Source organism: Oryza glaberrima, chromosome 1 (assembly GCF_000147395.1).
Source record: "Oryza glaberrima chromosome 1, OglaRS2, whole genome shotgun sequence".
NCBI classification, from domain to species: Eukaryota; Viridiplantae; Streptophyta; class Magnoliopsida; order Poales; family Poaceae; genus Oryza; species Oryza glaberrima.
Window position 1 is genome coordinate 226,360 of NC_068326.1, and position 19,067 is coordinate 245,426.

A 19,067-nucleotide genomic window follows, 5' to 3' on the forward strand; every position below is an offset into this window, starting at 1 on the left:
AACCAATTTCGTCATTTGCCCTACGATGCCAACGTTGGGCCACCATCGTTGCCAAACTCGTGGCTCCAGCACATCGCTGCTTGCCTATGTCCACCGACCATCTCTCTAAGTGTTGGGGAAACACCCTCTTCCCTCTTCTATAACCACTCGGAATAAGTTCATATGAGGTCCCTTAACTTGTCAACGAATCTGATTTTCGTCCCTCAACCGGAAAACCAGACACCTCGGGTCCCTCAACTATCAAAACTAGTGCAAATTAGATCCCTCGGCGGTTTTGGCTGATGTGGCGCCTACGTGGCTACTTTGACTCGGTCTTCATCTGACGTGGCATTGACGTGGTGCTTATGTGGCAATTTGATCCCGAAAAATAATAAAACCCCGTGGGACCCACATGTCAGTCTCACACAGAAAATAGTAAAAAAATAGTGGGACCCACGTGAGCCCCACATGTCAGTTCAACTCACCCCTCTTCCTCCTCCTCTCTCTCTCTCTCCATCTCCCCTCTCTTCTCTTCCCGCATGCGAGCGAGGCTGGCAGCGGGCGGCCACCTCGGCGAGGCGCTGATCTCGCGCGCCACCGCCGCACTCCACCTCCGAGCCACCGCCGGTCCCGGGGGTTCGAGGCTTCGAGCGACTCGTTCCACTGCTTCGAACTCCACCTCCTCCCCCGCGTCATGGGCACGCCGCTGGCCCCCATCCCTTTGAAGCTAGCAGATCCCCTGCCTCTCCTCTCTATCAAGGGGACCCTCATTGTACGGCACATTTCTTGCTTCACCTGCTTGTTTGGTGCTTCGCTTCTAGGAGATCGATGTGGTTGATTCATGGCTGTGCATCTGGTACTCACTCACTGTGAAAAATACAAGAGTCGGCGTCGGCACAGTATATTCTGCAGCAGTACATGGCGGCGTCAGGCGGCTACCAGCTGCTGCAACCGTGGGCCCAGCGGCCGCGACGCCGCCTCCGTCGAGCAGGGAGGCTTCGTTTCGTCCTCTGGCAGATGGCGCTCAACATGTGGTACGTCGAGCTCGCCGTCGGCGGCAGCAAGGTGCACACGGGATCCAACAGTCGTCTCGTCTGGCACCACACGCCAGCGGCGGCGAGGGCGGGGGAGGGGAAAGGAAGGCGGCGGCTCAGAGGTGGAGTGAGGCGGCGCGTCACTGAGGTCACCGCCCGCCTCGCTCGCATGCGGAAGAGAAGATGAAGACATGTGGGGCCCATGTAGGCCCCACTATTTTTTATTAATTTGTGGGTGAAACGGAGACATGTGGGTCCCACAGGTCTTATTATTTTTCCGGATCGAATTGCCACGTAATCGCCATGTCAATGCCACGTCAGATGAAGACCGAGTTAAATTAGCCACGTAGGCGCCACATCAGCCAAAACCACCTTCAAAACCGCCGAGGGATCTAATCTGCACTGGTTTTAATAGTTAAGGGACCCGTTGTGTCTAGTTTTCCGGTTGAGGGACGAAAATCGGATTCGTTTACAAGTTAAGAGACCTCATATGAACTTATTCCTAACCACTCTCGTACCCTAACCCTAAACCACTCTCGTACCCTAACCCTAAACCCAAATGCTAATTTGTATGTCCCTTGTCGGAATTAGGGGTGTTGCCAGTGCTGGAGAAGAGGGGAAGCTCACAGGAGTCAAAGGAGATAATGGTCCAAAATCTATAGATATCATCCTTAGATTTATGTCGAATGACATTTAACAAATTCGTTTATTTAATTGGTTTTAGTCTTTTACTTCGCTGATGGAGACAAAAAGAAAACCATATACTCTCTTCGTTCCAAAATTTAGTAAACTAAGATGGGATTAGACTCAGACCCATCCTACATATTGGAACAGAGATATATCTTTACTATTATAAAAATTGAAGATGTTTTTGCCATTATTTTGATATGTCATCCGTGTTTGAGTCGGTTTTTAAAGTCTGTTCGCTTTTAGAAATACAGATCCATGTTTAAGTCGGATTTTAAGTTTATTTGTTTTTAGAAATACATAAGGAGTCATATAAGAAATCTCTTTGAAAAAACTCGCATGCAAACTCCTAATTACATCTCATGATTTTCTAAAAAAAATATCCAATCAAATTCCCAGAGTTAATTTCAACTTAGCTAAACCGTATAACAATAATAATAATATTAAAATAGCCTTCACCTATTGCAACGCACAGGTATTTTTTTATAATTGAAAAAATATAGAAGGTAAAGGAAATGAAATCGGGGGAGGAGGGGAGGAAGGTCAAGCCGGGGAGGACACGCACGCACAGATCCCTCCCCTCTCCTCGCTGCCCATCTCTCTCTCTTCCCCTCGACGCGGCGAGATCAGGGAGGAGGAGGAGGAGAGGGGGGAAGGGCACCGGAGACGGCGAATCCTGGTCTGGCGCCTGGTTTGCCCTCGGATTCGAGAGGAGTTTCCGTTCGGGGTCGAGGGATTTCAGGGGGCGCGCAGCACAGCCAGGAACGAGAAGGCCTCCGTCTCTAAGGAGCTCAACGCCAAGCACAAGAAGGTCCATGTGCTGATGTGGCAGCCTGACATGTGGGGCCCACGTGGGTCCCACGTTGAGTCAGCCGCCACATAGGACAAAACCGGGGTTAAAATCGCCGAGGGACCTATTATGACCGGTTTTGGTTAGTTGGGGGACGCCGGATATCCGGTTTTGTGGTTGGATGATGATTTTGTAATTCGATGACAAGTTGAGGGACCTTGGTGCACTTTTTCCATAAAAAAATGGAAAGAGAGAGAAATAATCACGTACTGGGCCAGGCCAGTGGTCTCCTGTGAAGCCCAATAGGAGGAGGCAGAAAAGCCCATGTGGGTGTTGCGCCGCCTCCTCTCCTGCACCGCCGCAACATCTCCAAAACCCTAAAACCCCACAAATCAACAACAACGCCGCCGCCTCATCCGCTCTGCTTCTGCTCGCATGGGGAAGGAGAAGGGGAAGGGGAAGTGGAAGAGGCCCCCGACCGTGAAGCCGCCGGTGATGGCCGCCTCCGCCTCCGACGACGACGAGATCGACGCCTGTAAGACAACGTTGACCTGACCCCCTCTCTCTCCTCTTTCCTCTTTCACCTCCAGCATCTCACGCTTTATCCATCTGTGTTGGGTGGGTGGGTGGGTATTTCCAGTCCACAAGCACCGCGACATGATCCCCCTCCACGACCACGGTCCGCCCCTCTTCCTTTTCATGGACCAGCCGTCATTTTTTCTTCCTTTTTACTTGAATCTTTTTACTGAATGGATGGATGGATTTCAGATACGGAGTCTGAGGATGACCTGGAACACCCCGTCTTCGATCTCGAGGTAATTTCTATTCTATGCTCCCTTCCTTTCTCTTTCGGGTAATCGCCTCGTATGACGATCAGTTATTTCTCTACTACTGCCTTTTTACTCTAGTCCATTATGCCTGTACCGGGGTCCGGGGTGCGGGTACATTTCCCAATCTTGATATTACTGAATACCACTATAGCAATAGCAGGCATTATGATCTTGGTCCAAAATCAACCCTCAAGCACAACCAACATAACCGGTTAAAATACCCCCAAGGGAAATCCAGCCCCATTTTAACCTTTTCTTTAATATAAGTTCTCTATAATATTGCACCCAATTAATAGAAGATGTAAAAAATAGTTGCCATATTAGTCAAAAAGTATATTTACGGGATGTCAAAACCATGAAACCACCACTTAATCCAGTTTTGTTTTATCTTACATGGGATATGTTAACTGGTTTAGATAGTTGAGGGTTGTTCACTACACTTGAGCTGTTACTGTAGTATAAAATATACTTCACTCTAAGGACCATGATCACCAGAGATTTATTTGTGGTCTTCTCTTTAGTTAGCAGCCTCTTTTGATTATGTAGTTAACTAACTATAATCAGTTTGTTTTCTATCTGTTGGCACTGTTTAACATTTTTTTTTATTTAAAAAAAGGGTATTTCTGAGAATGAAACTGATGACAGCGAGGGAGATGAGGATGGCAACATGGACAAAGCTGCTTATGATGAATGGGATGACAAATTTATTGCAAAATGTAAGTCCAACAAATATGTTAGCATGTATATATTTTTTGTAGGCATACAGCATATACTGCTATTCGGTTAGCAATCTTTGTTTGGCATCAATACTAAAGTTAATAAATTGGCTGAAGTGAACTAACCTTTGCAGTTTGCTCTAAATTGTCCTTATTTTTAATGAGGAAACTGTTGCACCATTTATTTGGATGTATTTGTTTCTTTAATTTGAAGAGTATTTATAACACCTATTGTGCCTCTAGTAAAAAGAGCAGAGAGGGCAGTGAAACAAATTGCTGGAGGTGATGACAGCATGGATGAACATGAGGATGATCATAAGGATAAAAATTCCTGGGGTAGAGGAAAAAATGCATATTATGATGCTGGTGAACAGTCTGGTGATGATGAGGATGACTATGAAGAGACACGGAGGATCCAGAAAGAGGAGGAGAGCAAGCTATCAATGCAAGATTTTGGATTAGAAGATGGTGAAAGTGATGAAGAGGATAGAGCCATTAAGGTGATTGTCTGAATCTTTTTCTTCTTTGCTTCAGCATGGAATATGGCATTTAACGTCATTCAAACCTCTTTGGTTATCTTTCTTTACTTATCAGATAACTAGTTAAATGCATAATTTGGGTGTACACATAACTAATTTCATGTTAATGTCCACCTTTATCAAAGAATGGCACTTTTGCTTTTGTTGTTATGTTTTACTTGACAATTACTAACTGACGTAATCTCTGTATATAAAGTAAGTTAGTGTTTTCACAAATATTATGGTAGCACGTCTTTTGATGATCATTGAATATGAAGTTAACAGAGAATACTTTATTATATTTTTTGTTTCATGTTGACTGTCAGGCATCCAACCATCAAGTCAAAGTTCCTGATGGTGAACACTCTTTTGAAACCTATGTGAAAATGAAAGAGGAGTTTGCTGTCTTGTCAAGAGATGAGAAGATGGGTGTGCTAGACAGGTCTGCTTTTATTTTACATATACAATGTCCTTTTTTTTTTCTATTTTCCTCTCAAAGCCCATGCTTGTTCTGTATGTTCATAACAATCAGTGGTTGAAGAAACTTTTTATCATTGGCATGTGGGTGCTGGTCTCCTGGACCACATGTCACTGACATTGGATAGTATTTCTAATGCAGATGCTTGTGTTGGCATCACCCCAATATTTGGTTTATCATGTCGAATCAATCTTGTGGCATTAGCCTTGATGAAGGACTAAATATTTAGATCTGCAATACTTTAAATATCTAAATTCAGTACCATTAAGAGCGACATTGTCTTTTTCTGTCTCAGTTTCGATCCGTGATGATATCCATATATTTGAATTTAATGCAGTTCTGCTCCTGAACTGGTTGGATTGTTGTCCGAGCTAAAAGATGCCCATGAAGAACTAATGGTGATAGGACCAGTCACCAATGAGGTAGTTTGTTGCTGTGCTACTGAATCCACATGCTTGTTTATGATTCTTGTAGTGATCATTGTATTGCTGTTAGTTGTTGTTTACAATTCAAGACGAGAAACCTTTTTCTCCCTGATGAGACATTGGGACCAAACTGTACAATTTGCCACGTTTTGTGTTTGTGCCATTTTTACCCTCCAACTCCTGTGGCAGGTTTACCTGTTGCAGTTACCTTTTTATTACTATTACATATTGTCTTTCCTATTATAATTTGGAAGTAGCATAGCAATGGTGGACATGTATCTTGTGCTATATGTCATACCCTTTATATAAATTTGCTTGTCATGTGTCACTGTCACTGTCATTGCTCATCACACTCAGCATTTGATACCTCATGCTATGTCCCATGGCATGAACATCTTCTGTTGATCAAGGGACGTGGTCATATTCTTTTTAGCTTAGCAGAAATGCACGTATAGTGCAGTGTTACAGCAAACGATATTCTAAAATGTTATATGCCACTCTGTAGCAGCGTTGCACGTCGCATTGAACTCATGTGCTCAGATATATTCCTATATATAACATGTTTCATGTTTACCGTCTGTAAATCCCTACAGTCCTATAGGGTTTAATGATGTTACTCTGCAGTATTTGGACACATACAGTGGCATATTCAATAATGATACAAACAATGTGGTCAGTTATTCAGTGAAATAATTCTGCGCTTATAAAGACATTCCTATTTTGAGATGCGCCAAAATCTTCTTCATTGCAACCCAGAAAAGAAGACCTTGATTTATCTTGCAAAACAAGCAAGATTTAAATGACTTTAATCATTTGATGAAGCGTCATTTAATTCTGATTTGAATTGTTTTAAAGAACCATTTGTAGCCACCTCTTGTTCCTATCCCTTGCTCTCCACATGGGTGCATGAGGACATTAAGTGTTATGCACCCTGTCTATAATTGCTGTGAGCATTGTTGCAACACTTCTTTTTTCTAATCTTTAATATGATCGTCTGAAGATTGCAGCAAAACTTACTAAAGGAATAAGGAAAAATATTTTAACTCAATATTTTATTCTTATGACTGTTTTATATGATTGTTCTTCTTAGGTTTAGCTCTGGTTGGTCTTTTTATAATAAACACTGTACTGCAGGTGACAGCTGGGCAAAGCAAGGATAAGGGTAAAATGCAGCCTTTGGAAGTGAAACGAGCTTGCCTAGCGGCTTATTGTCAGGCTATAACCTTCTACCTCCTTATGAAAGCTGAGGGATTGTCTGTGCAGGATCATCCTGTAATTGCTCGTCTTGTAGAGATCAAGAGTGTAGTAGAAAAGGTTCGTTTCTTTTCTAAAATGAGTCAAAAACATTGTTTTTTTTATTTATCTATTTGCTGTGAGGAGTTAATGTGTCCCATCATTCCACAGATGAAACATGCCAATGTAAACTTTCCAAGACAAAAAGAGGACAGTGATGACTATTGTATGCCTGATAGCAATATCATGGATGTGGCAGACATGATTTCTTTGGACAAGAAGAATATATCTAGCAATTTACTACTACGAGACAAAGTAAAAATAGAAGTGGTGCTTCATCCTACTTCATTTACTAATAACATGACAATTGAAAAATTCCACTAACTCATCATGACAATAATTCAGGGTGTGGAAGTTGCAGAGTTGACAAAGAAGGACCACTCTAACAAGGATCACCATGAAATTGCCAAAAGAAAGGGCAAGGTTGAATGCGAACAATATTTAGAATATATTTTAGCATTTATTTTGAAAATAATGCAGATACATAAATGCTGAACAAGTATTTAAATTGTAGGATGAGCATATTGGTTCGCAAAGCCTTGAAATGTTGAAGGTGAGAGCAACCCTTGAAGAGAGGTTAAAAGAAAAAGGGCTCTATAATTTGACGCGATTGAAACGTAAGAAGGTTTCAAACACCAGGACAACTAATAGGTGATCTATGGTTGTGCCATCACTTAATTATTTCACATGATAACTTTTACATATTTGGATGATTTTTACAATATGTTTTTATCGATATTTAGAAGTGACCTGCAAACGTTGGATGATTTTGATGATGAAGTGCTGAAAAATACTCAAGCCATCAAACCTAGTAAGGTCCTGGTAGCTGCGGCAAAATCCAATAAAAACAAGGTATGCATATATAACCTTTGTTATAATTACCCCCCATCTCTTTAACAGTTTTATATTTGGCTAGCTTCTTTTTAATTACTACAAAATTCTGTAATCTTGTTATAATATGTAAGCTTGAAATGATTTAAAGTGTGCTCAGTTAACCAAAGTCTTTTCTTGAGATGATTGAAATTCAGTACTATAGGAACAGAAGTGGTAAAGCCTTTTTATATACTCTAGAATATTGATGTGTAAGTAGCTCACTGCATTAGAGACTGAAGTATCAATGTTGATGTGTAAGTAGCTCACTGCATTTGAGACTCAAATATATTGCTTCAAATAAGTTTCCTAAAAGCAACACGCATTTTGTAAATGTGACGGTAGTTTTTGTCCCTGGCTTGTGGTTTAAGATGAGAAAACTGCTGCAACATACTTGCTAATAAATAGTCCCATAGTTCACACAACCTGACATGAACTTGCTGGAGGTACTGTACTTGGTAATACAATTTGAAATCCTGTTCTTTTTGAGATATCATCAGAATTATGTAACGGGGACAGTTTTTTTTTAAGGTTATTGGTGATATTTCTTTATCAGCCCTAGTGCCTGGTTCCCATTAACATGCTCTTGCAGAGTTGCATACATGACTTTTGAATTAATTTTAGCATGTGCCTCTTCTTTGGTGTGCCAGTTGTCAAATGCTCTTGTACTCCCTCCGTCCCAAAAAGACTCAATTTCTAGGTTTCCGTGTCCAACGTTTGACTGTCCGTCTTATTTAAAAAAATTATGAAAAAATTTAAAAATATAAGTCACACATAAAGTATTAATCTTGTTTTATCATCTAACAACAATAAAAATACTAATCATAAAAAAATTTCATATAAGACGGACAGTCAAACGTTGTACACAAAAACCCAGGAATTGAGTCTTTTTGGGACAGAGGGAGTATGTTATTTGTGTTTATGACAGTTGCAACAGGTGCTTACTCTTTTTTTTTTTGGTTCTCTTTTGGAGTTTGTCTCTGGTGATGACGAGCTTCCAAAGCGAGATGAAATTGGTGAAAGACGACGAAAGCACGAATTACGTGTTCTTGCAAGAGTAGGAGCTAGTACACTTGAAGACGATGACTTGCCAGAGGAAGATGATCATACTGAAGAGAGACCTAATCAATTAAGTGAAGAAAATGGCAGTGATGATGACATTGGACCATCAGAGTCTGAAGATGAGTTTTACAAGGATGTTAAAAGGCGGAGGACTGAAAAGCTCTCGAGTAAAGAACAGAAATACTCGCCGTAAGTTCCATTGATAAAGCTTGATAGGTGTTTTTTTTAAGAAATGTCACGCAAATACTAATTTGTTGTATTACAGGAACCCTGTTATTGAATCACTGGAGGAAGAAACTGAAGGAGATGGCAAGAGGAAGATCTCATACCAGGTTAAGTGTTTGGTACCACCTGTTATAATTTTAAATTTTCTGATATGTATGGCTGAAGAAATCTAAACTGTTGTAGATGGAGAAGAACCGGGGGTTGACTCGCTCGAGAAATAAGAAGCTTAAGAATCCACGGAAGAAATACAGGGTAAGTAGCATAGTATAGCATAAGACAGTGGAGCTAATCATTGAGAATGCACTGACTTGTTGCTTGTGAGTGTTCAGGTTAAGCATCAAACAAAACTTGTTAAGCGGGGAGGTCAAGTGCGTGGCGTGAAGAAGCCCTCAGGACCATACGGAGGTGAAATGTCTGGTATTAATCCAAATGTGAGCCGTAGTGTTAGGTTCAAGGGCTGATGGATCGAATTGATTACGCCCAACATGGAAATTTTTGTTTGATGGTAGGAAGTTTCATGGTTGTAATTTGCCAGTAACAGTTTTGCCTAGAGAGAGAGAGAGCATGCATGGATTGTCTTTCGATTTTGTACCAACTAGAGTGTAGAGCCCTCCCAGTCCCAGGGTGAGTTGCCGGAAGCATGTAGAGGCGCCTGGAGCACGTCGTGCAGGGAATCGGATCGGAGGATTCGGTTGCAGAGAATGAGATTGGACCATTTGGATACTTTCATGGTCATGGCGCTGTCTGCATTGGCCAGTGGGATTATGGGAGTGCTCAGTGCTCACCACGATCACGATGGATGCACCTGGTTGTCGTCCGTGCATCCTTATGCTTGTCATTCATGCGGGACAACATGCTTGATGGAATCGTGGTTGAGGATTTCTCAGAATGTCTGTCCAGATAATGAAATGCCTTTTGATCAGTCCTGGTCTTTTCCAAGGTGAGAGAATCCTTCTGCACTTGCCTGTGTTCTTAACGGTGAGTTTGCTTCTCATCACTTGTGTCATCCATGATTAACACACTGATCCTCCTGTTGGTGGTGCAGTTTAGTACTTTTTCTGTCCTAAAATATAAGAGATTTTAGGTGGCTGTGATATATCCTCCCTATCCAGATTCAGTCCTAGAATATGTTAAATCTACCTAAAATTCAGTCCTAGAATATGTTAACTTTGTAAAAGTTGACCAGGTTGCTTATATAGTAGTTATTATATAGCAAGACATTTGTACACGCATATGGGCAATTAATTATCTATAGAGGTATATCATGCATGGATTTGCCTTCATTATCGAAAAGAAAATTCCTCGGTTGATGAAAATAACAGGTTTAATTACTAGTAGTTCCGTAAGATCCCTACGCGAGCTTGATTAGCATATATTCACCCTTCTCTAACATGACCAAAAAGCAATGCAATGCCGCCGATTGACGATATTTTCGTTTTTAAAACGAAAAAGAATATTGCGGTTTTATTTCACGTGCTGTTTTGGTTGTATGTACTGTATGCATTAAGGTTTCGCCAGGCTGCATGAAGGCGATATTTCTGAGTTTATCGACCGATTGATCGACGGCGTAAGGTTACCCTATTTCCTGCTTCGACGCGATCGATCTCTCTGTAATGTTGTAGCTTTCGCTTCATCTGTGTTTCAATCCAAACTATTGGGATGGTTGCGCTCTTCAAAAAAGAAGAATTCAAATGATATATATATATATATATATATATATATATATATATATATATATATATATATATATATATATATATATATATATATATATATATATATATATATATATATGTATATATAACAACATACACTCTTCTATTCTTGTTTATCCATGCATGCAAGGTTGTTACTCCCTCCGTTTCTAAATATTTGACACTATTAACTTTTTAGCATATGTTTTGACCGTTCGTCTTATTAAAAACCTTTTGTGAAATATGTAAAACTATATATATACAAATAAGTATATTTAATAATGAATCAAATGATAGGAAAATAATTAATAATTACTTAATTTTTTTGAATAAGACGAACGATCAAGCATATTTTAAAAAGTCAATGGCATCAAATATTTAGAAACAGATAGAGTATTAACCTTCAAGACGAATATTCTCTCAAACTACTTATCTGATTTATGATTTGATTATATACCATTGTATTCATATCAATTAAATCTTTAAAGCAAGATTTCGTATGATAATATTCCGCTAAATTTTTTAAATAGATATCTTTTAGTTGTTGCACGTGCTATTATTTTAGTATTTTAGTGTTTCAATAAATGTTTTCCGATATGTAAATGTTGCACACGGTGTTTTTAGATGTTTTAGGAAATACTTTATGATGTTTCAACCTTTACAACTTGATGCTTCATACGTGATATAATTTTTTAGAACAAGATCAAGTATTTTGCAAATTCATTTTATGTTTAATGTGATCTTTTTTTTTTCATTTCTTGGAACTCAATGTTTATTGTATCTGTCATCGATGTTGCAACCAATATTTTTTAAATGTCACATATGTCTGAAACATTATCTTATAAGTAGTGAAACAATGTCCTATTTTGGGATATACATATTTTACCATCAAAATATAATCGTGTAACATTTTTTATAAAGATTTAATTGCAAGAAATATAATGATGCAATCTAATCTTAAATTTGATAATAGTTTACAAGATAAAAATATTTGAATCTTCACTCAAGTTTGATGCGCATTCATGCATATGGGCACAGGCCTATGTGTCTACACCCCTACGGGAGCATGGCTGATGTGCATCCATGCATGTGAAGAGGTAGCAAAGGACAGCATGCATCTGACCAGGATAAAGTCGGAGAGAAGCATGGCCGCGAGGAGGATGGGCACCCGATTTTGTGACGAAAAATCGAACACGCGATTCGTATTTAGCTCTTATTTATGTTTTAAAAATTATATATCTCTCTCACTATTTGTAATTGATGGGTATTCCTTTCTTGATATGTTTGACTGGCCGCGGTTTGAATATATATCGATCGTGAATTCGAGATCTCTTGCCTCTCATACTAGTATATATGCTCGATTGGATCTGCATCAACGCGTCGTGGCGCGCATGCATCATCTACGCATTAATTCATAAATTTGTGGTTGCTCTATACTCTCTTCATCTCAAATATAACACCCAACCATCACTTCCTCTGTTCATAATTTTTTTTGACTATAATTATAAAAGGACACTCTTTTAGAGATAAAGGTAGTAATTAAGGACGCGCGCTTTTACATATGGCCTTTTATTTATTTATCCTCTTGTTTTTTTTCCTGTGGAATAAGCTAAGTATATATGACCTTAATTATTTTTAATATATTTAGAAGGTACTAGAAAGCTAGTGGCAGATGGAATTGAAGCTTGTGTAAATTAATTATTAGCCCAGCTAGGTCCGTCACCTTTGCATCAATATAGTTAATATACAGTAGAATATTATATGCATGATGATAATCTGTTTCAGATTTGCCTGAGATACCACGACTACACTTTGTAAAAGTGTCGGTGCTAATTTCAATTCCGCCGGTGACATGACACAAAAGGTACTAATTAATTATTAAGGTGATGTTGGAGCTAGCTATCAGACAGACTAGTTTAACTGTTAGTGACTTAATTAAATTTTGAGTTGAAAATAGTTAAGCTTTAGATAATTAATTAATTTGATAAATGTTGCATCATATCATATCATTTTGCGTATCAAAGATGGCTGCTAGCGATGGACAAGCTAGCCGGATGGGCACTCATTATAATTAAGGAAAGAAAAGGAAATGATCGAAAAGAGGCATACTTTTTCTGATCGATCGATTAATTATAATATCGGTCTTATGGAGATGCATTAATTAATCAACTTACGGAGATGAATTCTAATAGCTCGAGTGGACATCCACCCGTTTATTGCATGTCAACGGGATGGTTATGAAAAATTTTCAAAAAAAAAACAAAGACAAGATATATCAATATGTACCTATATCGCTCCACAAACATGCAAGTTCAAATTATTTTTGTTATAATTTATAGAAGTTAAATTTTAACTTGCATGTTTGTGGATTGATATATTATATATTGATCTATCATGTTCATATTTTTTTAATTTTTTCATAATCATTTAGATGATATGCAATAAACGGATGGACGTCTACTCGAGCTGTTAAAAACATTTTCTCAATAGAAATAGGAAGTGATTATATGATAATTAGCATTCCATAGTGATAATAAGTATTTTGGACAAATTTTGAGTTGTAAAGCAGAGATAATTGTATTTTAGAACGGAGGTAGTAAAAATTATTATATTTTGGGATGGAAATAGTAGTTAATTAGTAGTGCATTAATTAAGAAGCTACTAGGCGAGGATGTCATGTTGATGATGGGCACGCACGAGCTGGTTGTCGTGGTCCTGCTTGTCCACTAGTACGGGTACGGCGGGCTGGTCGTCGTCGAGGTCGAGGAGGAAGCAGCTGCAGCAATGGTGCTCGAAGGTGTCGGCGGCGGGTTGCGGCAACGAGAGCAGGACGGTGACGGCGTTGGGGTCGGCGAGGACGGGGAGGAAGACGCAGTAAATCTCGCTGGTGAGGGGGCCCATGTGCGCCGCCCTCCCCTTGCCGAAGTCGACGTCCTCCAGCCCCAGCCGCGTCCACGCCGAGATGACCAGCGTCGCCGCCAGGTCCGGCTTGGCGCCGCGCCGCTGGTCGAGGAGGTCCACGGTGGATCGCACGTAGTCGTCGTCGATGCAGTCCTTGGCCTCCTGCACCAGCCGCACCCCGGCCCCCGCCGCCAGCTCGGTCGGCGTGGCCTCGGCGCAGGCCAGCACGAAGGCGTTGCCGCAGTAGGTCCAGGGGAGCTCCGGCTTGAGGCGGCGGCGCACGTTGACGGAGAAGAGGAGCTTGACGCGCATGTCGGGCGGGGGCGGCGGGGCGAGGGAGAGGACCCAGGCGCGCCACACGTGCGCCGCCAGCGCCTCGAAGGAGGTGCAGCTGCGGAGCGACCGGGCCTTGAGGCGCCGGAGGTGGGCCGCTGTGAAGGTCAGGGAGACGGGGGCCAGCGGCATCAGCTGGGGCTGGATGAGGAGGAGGCTGCTGCTGCTGCTGCTGGTGTGGTACTCCGGGTGCGTGAAGGCGACGCGCGGAGGGCAGCGCGGGCGCAAGGCGCGGCGGTCATGGAGGACGACGGAGAGGTCGTCGTCACGATCGGCGGCGAGGTCCAGGTCGGCTGCGGCGAAGGCGGCCCAGGCGTGGAGGAAGTTGGCGGTTGCGATGCCGTCGCAGACGCAGTGGCTGATGGCTGTACACACTACCATGCCTCCGCACCCCAGTTGTGTCACCTGCAACGCAAACATATTTAATTATAATTAATTACTCCATCTTCTATCTAGGAGTATAGTATCTGTATCTCCTTGAATGAATGAAAATTGAATTGAATTGGTGCAGACAAGTGATGAACATACGACACCATCTGATCGATCGATCAATCTGAGGGAGTACTGCACTGCACTGTAGACTGTAGTGTACTCCTTCCTACTCGAGTGCTGGACAGGATGAGTTAAAAGCAGAGCTCGCAGGACACTGACTGACGACTGAGTGTACTCCTACTAGTGATAATCAAGATTATTGGCAGTGGAGGGTAGTAAGCGATCGACCGACTCAAATTTGAATGTTAACATGTTCCGCATCTCCAACCATATACTCCCTTCGTCCCATAAAAAATAAATATAGAATCGGATATGACACATTCTTCTAGTATTAGAATGTGTCACATCCGATACTAGGTTAGTTTTCTATTTGACGGAGGGAGTATCAATCAATTCATTGATGCATACTGTATTGTCCATCTCCTGCCTCTCAAATCGTAAGTTGCACAATATTACATTTATTATTAATATAGGCTCCCATCGGTTGCCCATTTTGCCTAATAAGCCAAAATGGCTTATTAGAAAATAAAAATTAATTTATAAGTAAAAATTTTATAAATTTGTTCGTAGCGATTTAAAAGCCAATATTAAAAAAATTACGTTAAAAGCATCTCAAAATCAACTTCAAAATCAAGTTCAAAAATTCAAATTTTAGCTTATTCTTTGGCTGTTTAGGCCAAACGATGGGGCTGATATTAATTGTTGGAGGCTTTGGCAAAGCTAGTCTGAATGAATCAATCAATTCTCAAAATGAATGCACACATCCACAGAGATCTAGTAGCTACAGTGATCTTTGGAAGGGAGGAAAAGTGAGAGTACCCTCAAAATGAGGTTAATTTTAAACTGATGAAGACTACTTACCTATATAGCTACTACTCCTTTTGTTACACAAGAAGAACATCTTTTAGTTTTTTATATAATGTTTGACTCTTCGTCTTATTTTTTAAAAAAAATATAATTAGTACTTTATTTTTATTAGATAATAAAACATAAATAAGACTTTATATGTGGGTAATTTTTTAAAAAATCATATTTTTTTTTAAAATAAGACAGATTGTTAAACGTTAGATACATGAATTCAAAAATGTGTTCTTTGTGGGAAAAGACACAAATATTAGGGAAGGATGGGATAAGGTTTCGAACCCAGAGAATATTAGGGGAGGAAGAGATGAGGCTTCGAACCCAGGTCGTCTAGCCCACTATCTTGTGAAGCTAACTGGGACCCCTAGGCGTTTCTCAAGTTCTTTGTAGGGGCGTAGTGAGTATATAATTTTGAGCTTTACTTTTGAGGTAGCCGGCCGGTTTAACCTACTCTTAGTTTTTGCAGAAATCAATATCCCATTCTCATCTCATCTAGCTAGCTATATATTGTCAAGCATTACTCTCACTCACTCACTAAGAAGCAAGGAGCAAAGGAGCATATACTCCTGGATAGGAGCATGTACATTAAGAGGGTCATGTTGGGGTATCGAACAAATTGACAAATCGTTGGTGCTCATGCATGCATGTACTATATATGATGATACTCCTAGCTAGATTGATAGATAGACAGGCTTGACCTCAATCTAAATCTATTAGCTAGTCCTAGTGATCTACTCCTAGTAAAGCTTAGTGGATTGGTGACAGAAATTTGGATGGACAAGAGATGGAGACTACCCATGATGGAATATGGATGCATCCCATATGGCTAAAAGGCTCCTCGATCTGCTAGCTGGTATAAAGATCATGGCCTCCATGCCTGCCTTTCTTTTCACAAAGAAATTAAAGTCGATCTCTCCTAACACTATCCTCTCAGCTAGCCTTTTTCTTTTCTGCTAACTTTACCAATGGCTCAATGGCCACCCCAGCCACCACTTCGCATTATTGTTCATCCTTGTACTTGTATATACTACACCTCAACTTCACTCCAGCTAGCTACTACTAGCACTAATTAAACAATATATATCTACCAGCCAGCTGCTAATTAATAAATTTAATCTCCAGCTGCTGCTGCTGCTGCTTAATTTGGGTGGTGGCCACAAGCAAACTAAAGGAAATGTTAATACTAACATATACTAATAGATTAAGATCAGCAGCAAGCCTGCAGTTCCATCTCCATTAAGTCCTCTCAGGAGTCAAGAGGAAGCTCCACTTTAATCACCAACTAGTGTAGTAGGATTGGAGCAGCAGAAAAAAGCAGACAAGCTCATCATCATCATCAAACACAGGTCGATCAGGGGGGGAAGAAGTAGTGCTTCTTCCTTTTTTTTTTATTATGGACCAATTGGGTGGGGGTGCTTAATTAATACTACTATAGATGATCATACCATCAATAATTATCCTTAATCCCTTATCTCCACATAGTAGAGTATCGATCGAACTACGTACAATAGGGCGGGCCGGCGATGATGAATATCAATGCTAGCTAGCTCAACCAGCACGCACTAGTTCGATCGATGTACTGTACTGTCTGCAGCCATATAGATAATCTTAAGGGAAAGCAAAAACTCAACTAATTAATAGTATATAGCATCGATCATGTAGTATCTAGATAGTGCATCAGTGAGTTCGTCGTTAATGAATGAATGAATGAATGATATATAATTAAGTAGAGCTAGCGACGTCGTCCAGACTCCAGAGATAATAAATACGAAATGAATGAAATACAGTACGTACCTGGACGACGAGCGGCGGGACGGCGACGAAGGTGGCGGCGTGGACTCTGTAGAGCAGCTTCCTCCAGGACTTGTGCGGCTTGGCGGTGGCACCGGCACGGAGGAAGTCGGCGGCGGTGAGGGTGGGCAGGAAGGCCTCGGCGAAGAGCGCGCCCTCGGCATTGCAGTCGAGCACAAGCTTATCGTCGGCGTGGTGCCTGAGCCTTCCGGCGAGTGGGTAGTAGTGGACGAGGGCCCTGGCGAGCGCGGCCCTGAGGGCGTCGGCGGCGACGGCGGCGGAGGGCGGGAAGACGTAGAGGTACTTGATGGAGAAACGGAGGAATCGCTGGTCGTCCAGGTTGGAGAGGTAGAGGGAGCGCCGCGGTGTGGCCGAGCTCGGTCTCACCAACACCGCCTCGCCCCTGTACTCGCACTCGCCGACGATCTCCATATATATCTAGCTAGTATATGCTTGCTGCGCTCTGCTTCAAATCAATCCACCTCTCTCTCTCTCGCTCCCTCCCTATATAATGCTTATTGCTGCCGCGCGCCCGCCCTCTACTCTATCTACCTACCTTAATTATATAGGACGGACCACATGATCTATATAGGGGTGGCAATCTCCCTGTTGGGCCCGCTGGCCCGGGGAGGGAAAGAAACCCACGGGTCACCTGCCGGGGCCTCAACATACGACACGACAAATTTGGATGGAACCCACCCTAAAGAATAACGATACATTGAAGGCCCATTTCAAAGCCCACCTCACCCATTTGGTGACACCATATATAAACTCATTGGTCCTTTTTATAACTTATTTTACAACTAAACCCCCTGAAAAAACATAGTAAGGCTTCGGGGTGGCCAGGGGGCGATGGAGGTAGCAAGCACCCTCACCGGCCAGCGGAAAACGAGGAACATATATAGCAGTAGCAGCGGGAGATGAGGGAGGGCCAGCACCGAAGAGGATCATGAAGCCGACGAGCTGCGTGAGATGTCATCAACACATGCTTGGAGCCGACCCAAGCAAATTGCTCGATTCGTGGCATGTTTTGCTGAGTCTAAGCATGACGTACTTATCAATATGGGTGTGTGCAATGCAAGGCAATGACAAAAAATGCTCAAAATCCATCCTCGATTCTTAAGTTAAAGTGTTCGAAGTCCCATGCTCCTTGATATATTCTATACATGCTTCAACTAGGCAGCCCGAAGACTCTGGGAAGCTCTCTCGGGTGCCCAAAGGACCATTTCTGGGGCTCCAAGGCCAAGCTCTGCGCATTCCACCTGCAAGCCCAAAAACTCAGGGTGGAGACCTCGGAGACTCCGGCAAAACTCCTTAGGTGCTCGGAGGGCCATTGCTCGGGGAAGGGGGCGGGGGCTCCGGGCCAGCTTGGGGTTGTGGCCTTTTTGTCTGGCTGGGATTCTCTGGAAAGTCTCCTCGAGTGTTGATGCCCATTTCCAGGGCCTCCGAGATCAGTTTCTGCCACAACGATGTGGCAACCCAAAGGCTCTAGGGCCATGCTCAAAGACTCCATGATCGTGCTGGCGATGCCATAACGACTAGTTGGGAGTTGGGGCTATTTATACCCTCTAACCCACACTTTCTCTTCCTCTAGCTCCTCATTTGATTTCTCACCCCGTCTCTCTCTCTCTCATTAAGCTCTCCTCTCTCTCTCTCTCATTAAACTCATGGGATTTGAGTTGGAATTTCAGGGGATTAAGTGCTTGTGAACTAGGATTTATGCTTGAGCACTTGAGATCGACGCTGGACCTTTCACGTGCTTGTTCACTCTTGAAGGACAGCCTGCTAGCTGGTTAGGTATCTCCTTCATGTTTCTAAGTCAGTGTGGCAAGCCCAAGAAAATTTGTGAAGGCTCTACTCCACCTTCGCAAGGAAAACGGGGTTAAATAATCCCCTCCGATGGACTAGGGTTTCCCTTTAAGACTTGATATTAGGATTCTATTGTTCTCTATTGTAGTATGTGGTTTTATTCATAATCCCAAATAAACTGGATTAGGGATGTTACTTTATGAGGGGTCTAAACCAGTATAATCCATGTCTTCTGTGTGCTTGATGTCGTGTTGTGTAGATCCTTATATCAACGTACCC

The 19,067-nt window shown here is 41.9% G+C and overlaps 2 protein-coding genes across 4 annotated transcripts; one reads left to right on the plus strand and one right to left on the minus strand.

The window, feature by feature from the left end:
- Positions 1 to 2,860: 2,860 nt before the first annotated feature.
- On the plus strand, positions 2,861 to 9,688 carry LOC127784256 (protein THALLO). 3 transcript variants are annotated; one of them, XM_052311460.1, is made up of 16 exons: positions 2,861 to 3,025; positions 3,131 to 3,169; positions 3,259 to 3,305; positions 3,937 to 4,036; positions 4,280 to 4,536; positions 4,881 to 4,996; positions 5,370 to 5,454; positions 6,592 to 6,771; positions 6,862 to 7,017; positions 7,096 to 7,173; positions 7,265 to 7,401; positions 7,497 to 7,602; positions 8,594 to 8,871; positions 8,948 to 9,014; positions 9,091 to 9,159; positions 9,237 to 9,688. In XM_052311460.1, exons 1-16 carry the CDS (start codon positions 2,926 to 2,928, stop codon positions 9,366 to 9,368), a joined length of 1,947 nt encoding a protein of 648 aa, XP_052167420.1. In that variant the 5' UTR covers positions 2,861 to 2,925; the 3' UTR covers positions 9,369 to 9,688. The 3 variants fall into 3 exon arrangements, with proteins under 3 accessions (XP_052167420.1, XP_052167414.1, XP_052167426.1); XM_052311454.1 differs by having other exon boundaries at positions 2,862 to 3,025; positions 7,494 to 7,602; XM_052311466.1 differs by having other exon boundaries at positions 2,863 to 3,025; positions 6,862 to 7,005; positions 7,494 to 7,602.
- Positions 9,689 to 12,665: 2,977 nt separating this feature from the next.
- On the minus strand, positions 12,666 to 17,522 carry LOC127762946 (alcohol acyltransferase 9). Its single transcript, XM_052287494.1, has 2 exons — positions 16,983 to 17,522; positions 12,666 to 14,240 (listed from the first exon to the last, which is right to left on the minus strand). The coding sequence occupies exons 1-2, from the start codon at positions 17,409 to 17,411 to the stop codon at positions 13,263 to 13,265; spliced, it is 1,407 nt and encodes a 468-aa protein (XP_052143454.1). The 5' UTR covers positions 17,412 to 17,522; the 3' UTR covers positions 12,666 to 13,262.
- Positions 17,523 to 19,067: the final 1,545 nt, after the last annotated feature.

Bases quoted from the DNA above. Each gene is read 5' to 3' on its own strand.
- LOC127762946 (XM_052287494.1), bottom strand. From the start codon at position 17,411: ATGGAGATCGTCGGCGAGTGCGAGTACAGGGGCGAGGCGGTGTTGGTG. The intron at 14,241-16,982 runs GTACGTACTGTA...TTTGCGTTGCAG, and splicing joins TCCCGCCGCTCGTCGTCCAG to GTGACACAACTGGGGTGCGG.
- LOC127784256 (XM_052311454.1), top strand. From the start codon at position 2,926: ATGGGGAAGGAGAAGGGGAAGGGGAAGTGGAAGAGGCCCCCGACCGTG. The intron at 3,306-3,936 runs GTAATTTCTATT...ATTTAAAAAAAG, and splicing joins ACCCCGTCTTCGATCTCGAG to GGTATTTCTGAGAATGAAAC. The intron at 4,037-4,279 runs GTAAGTCCAACA...TTGTGCCTCTAG, and splicing joins TGACAAATTTATTGCAAAAT to TAAAAAGAGCAGAGAGGGCA.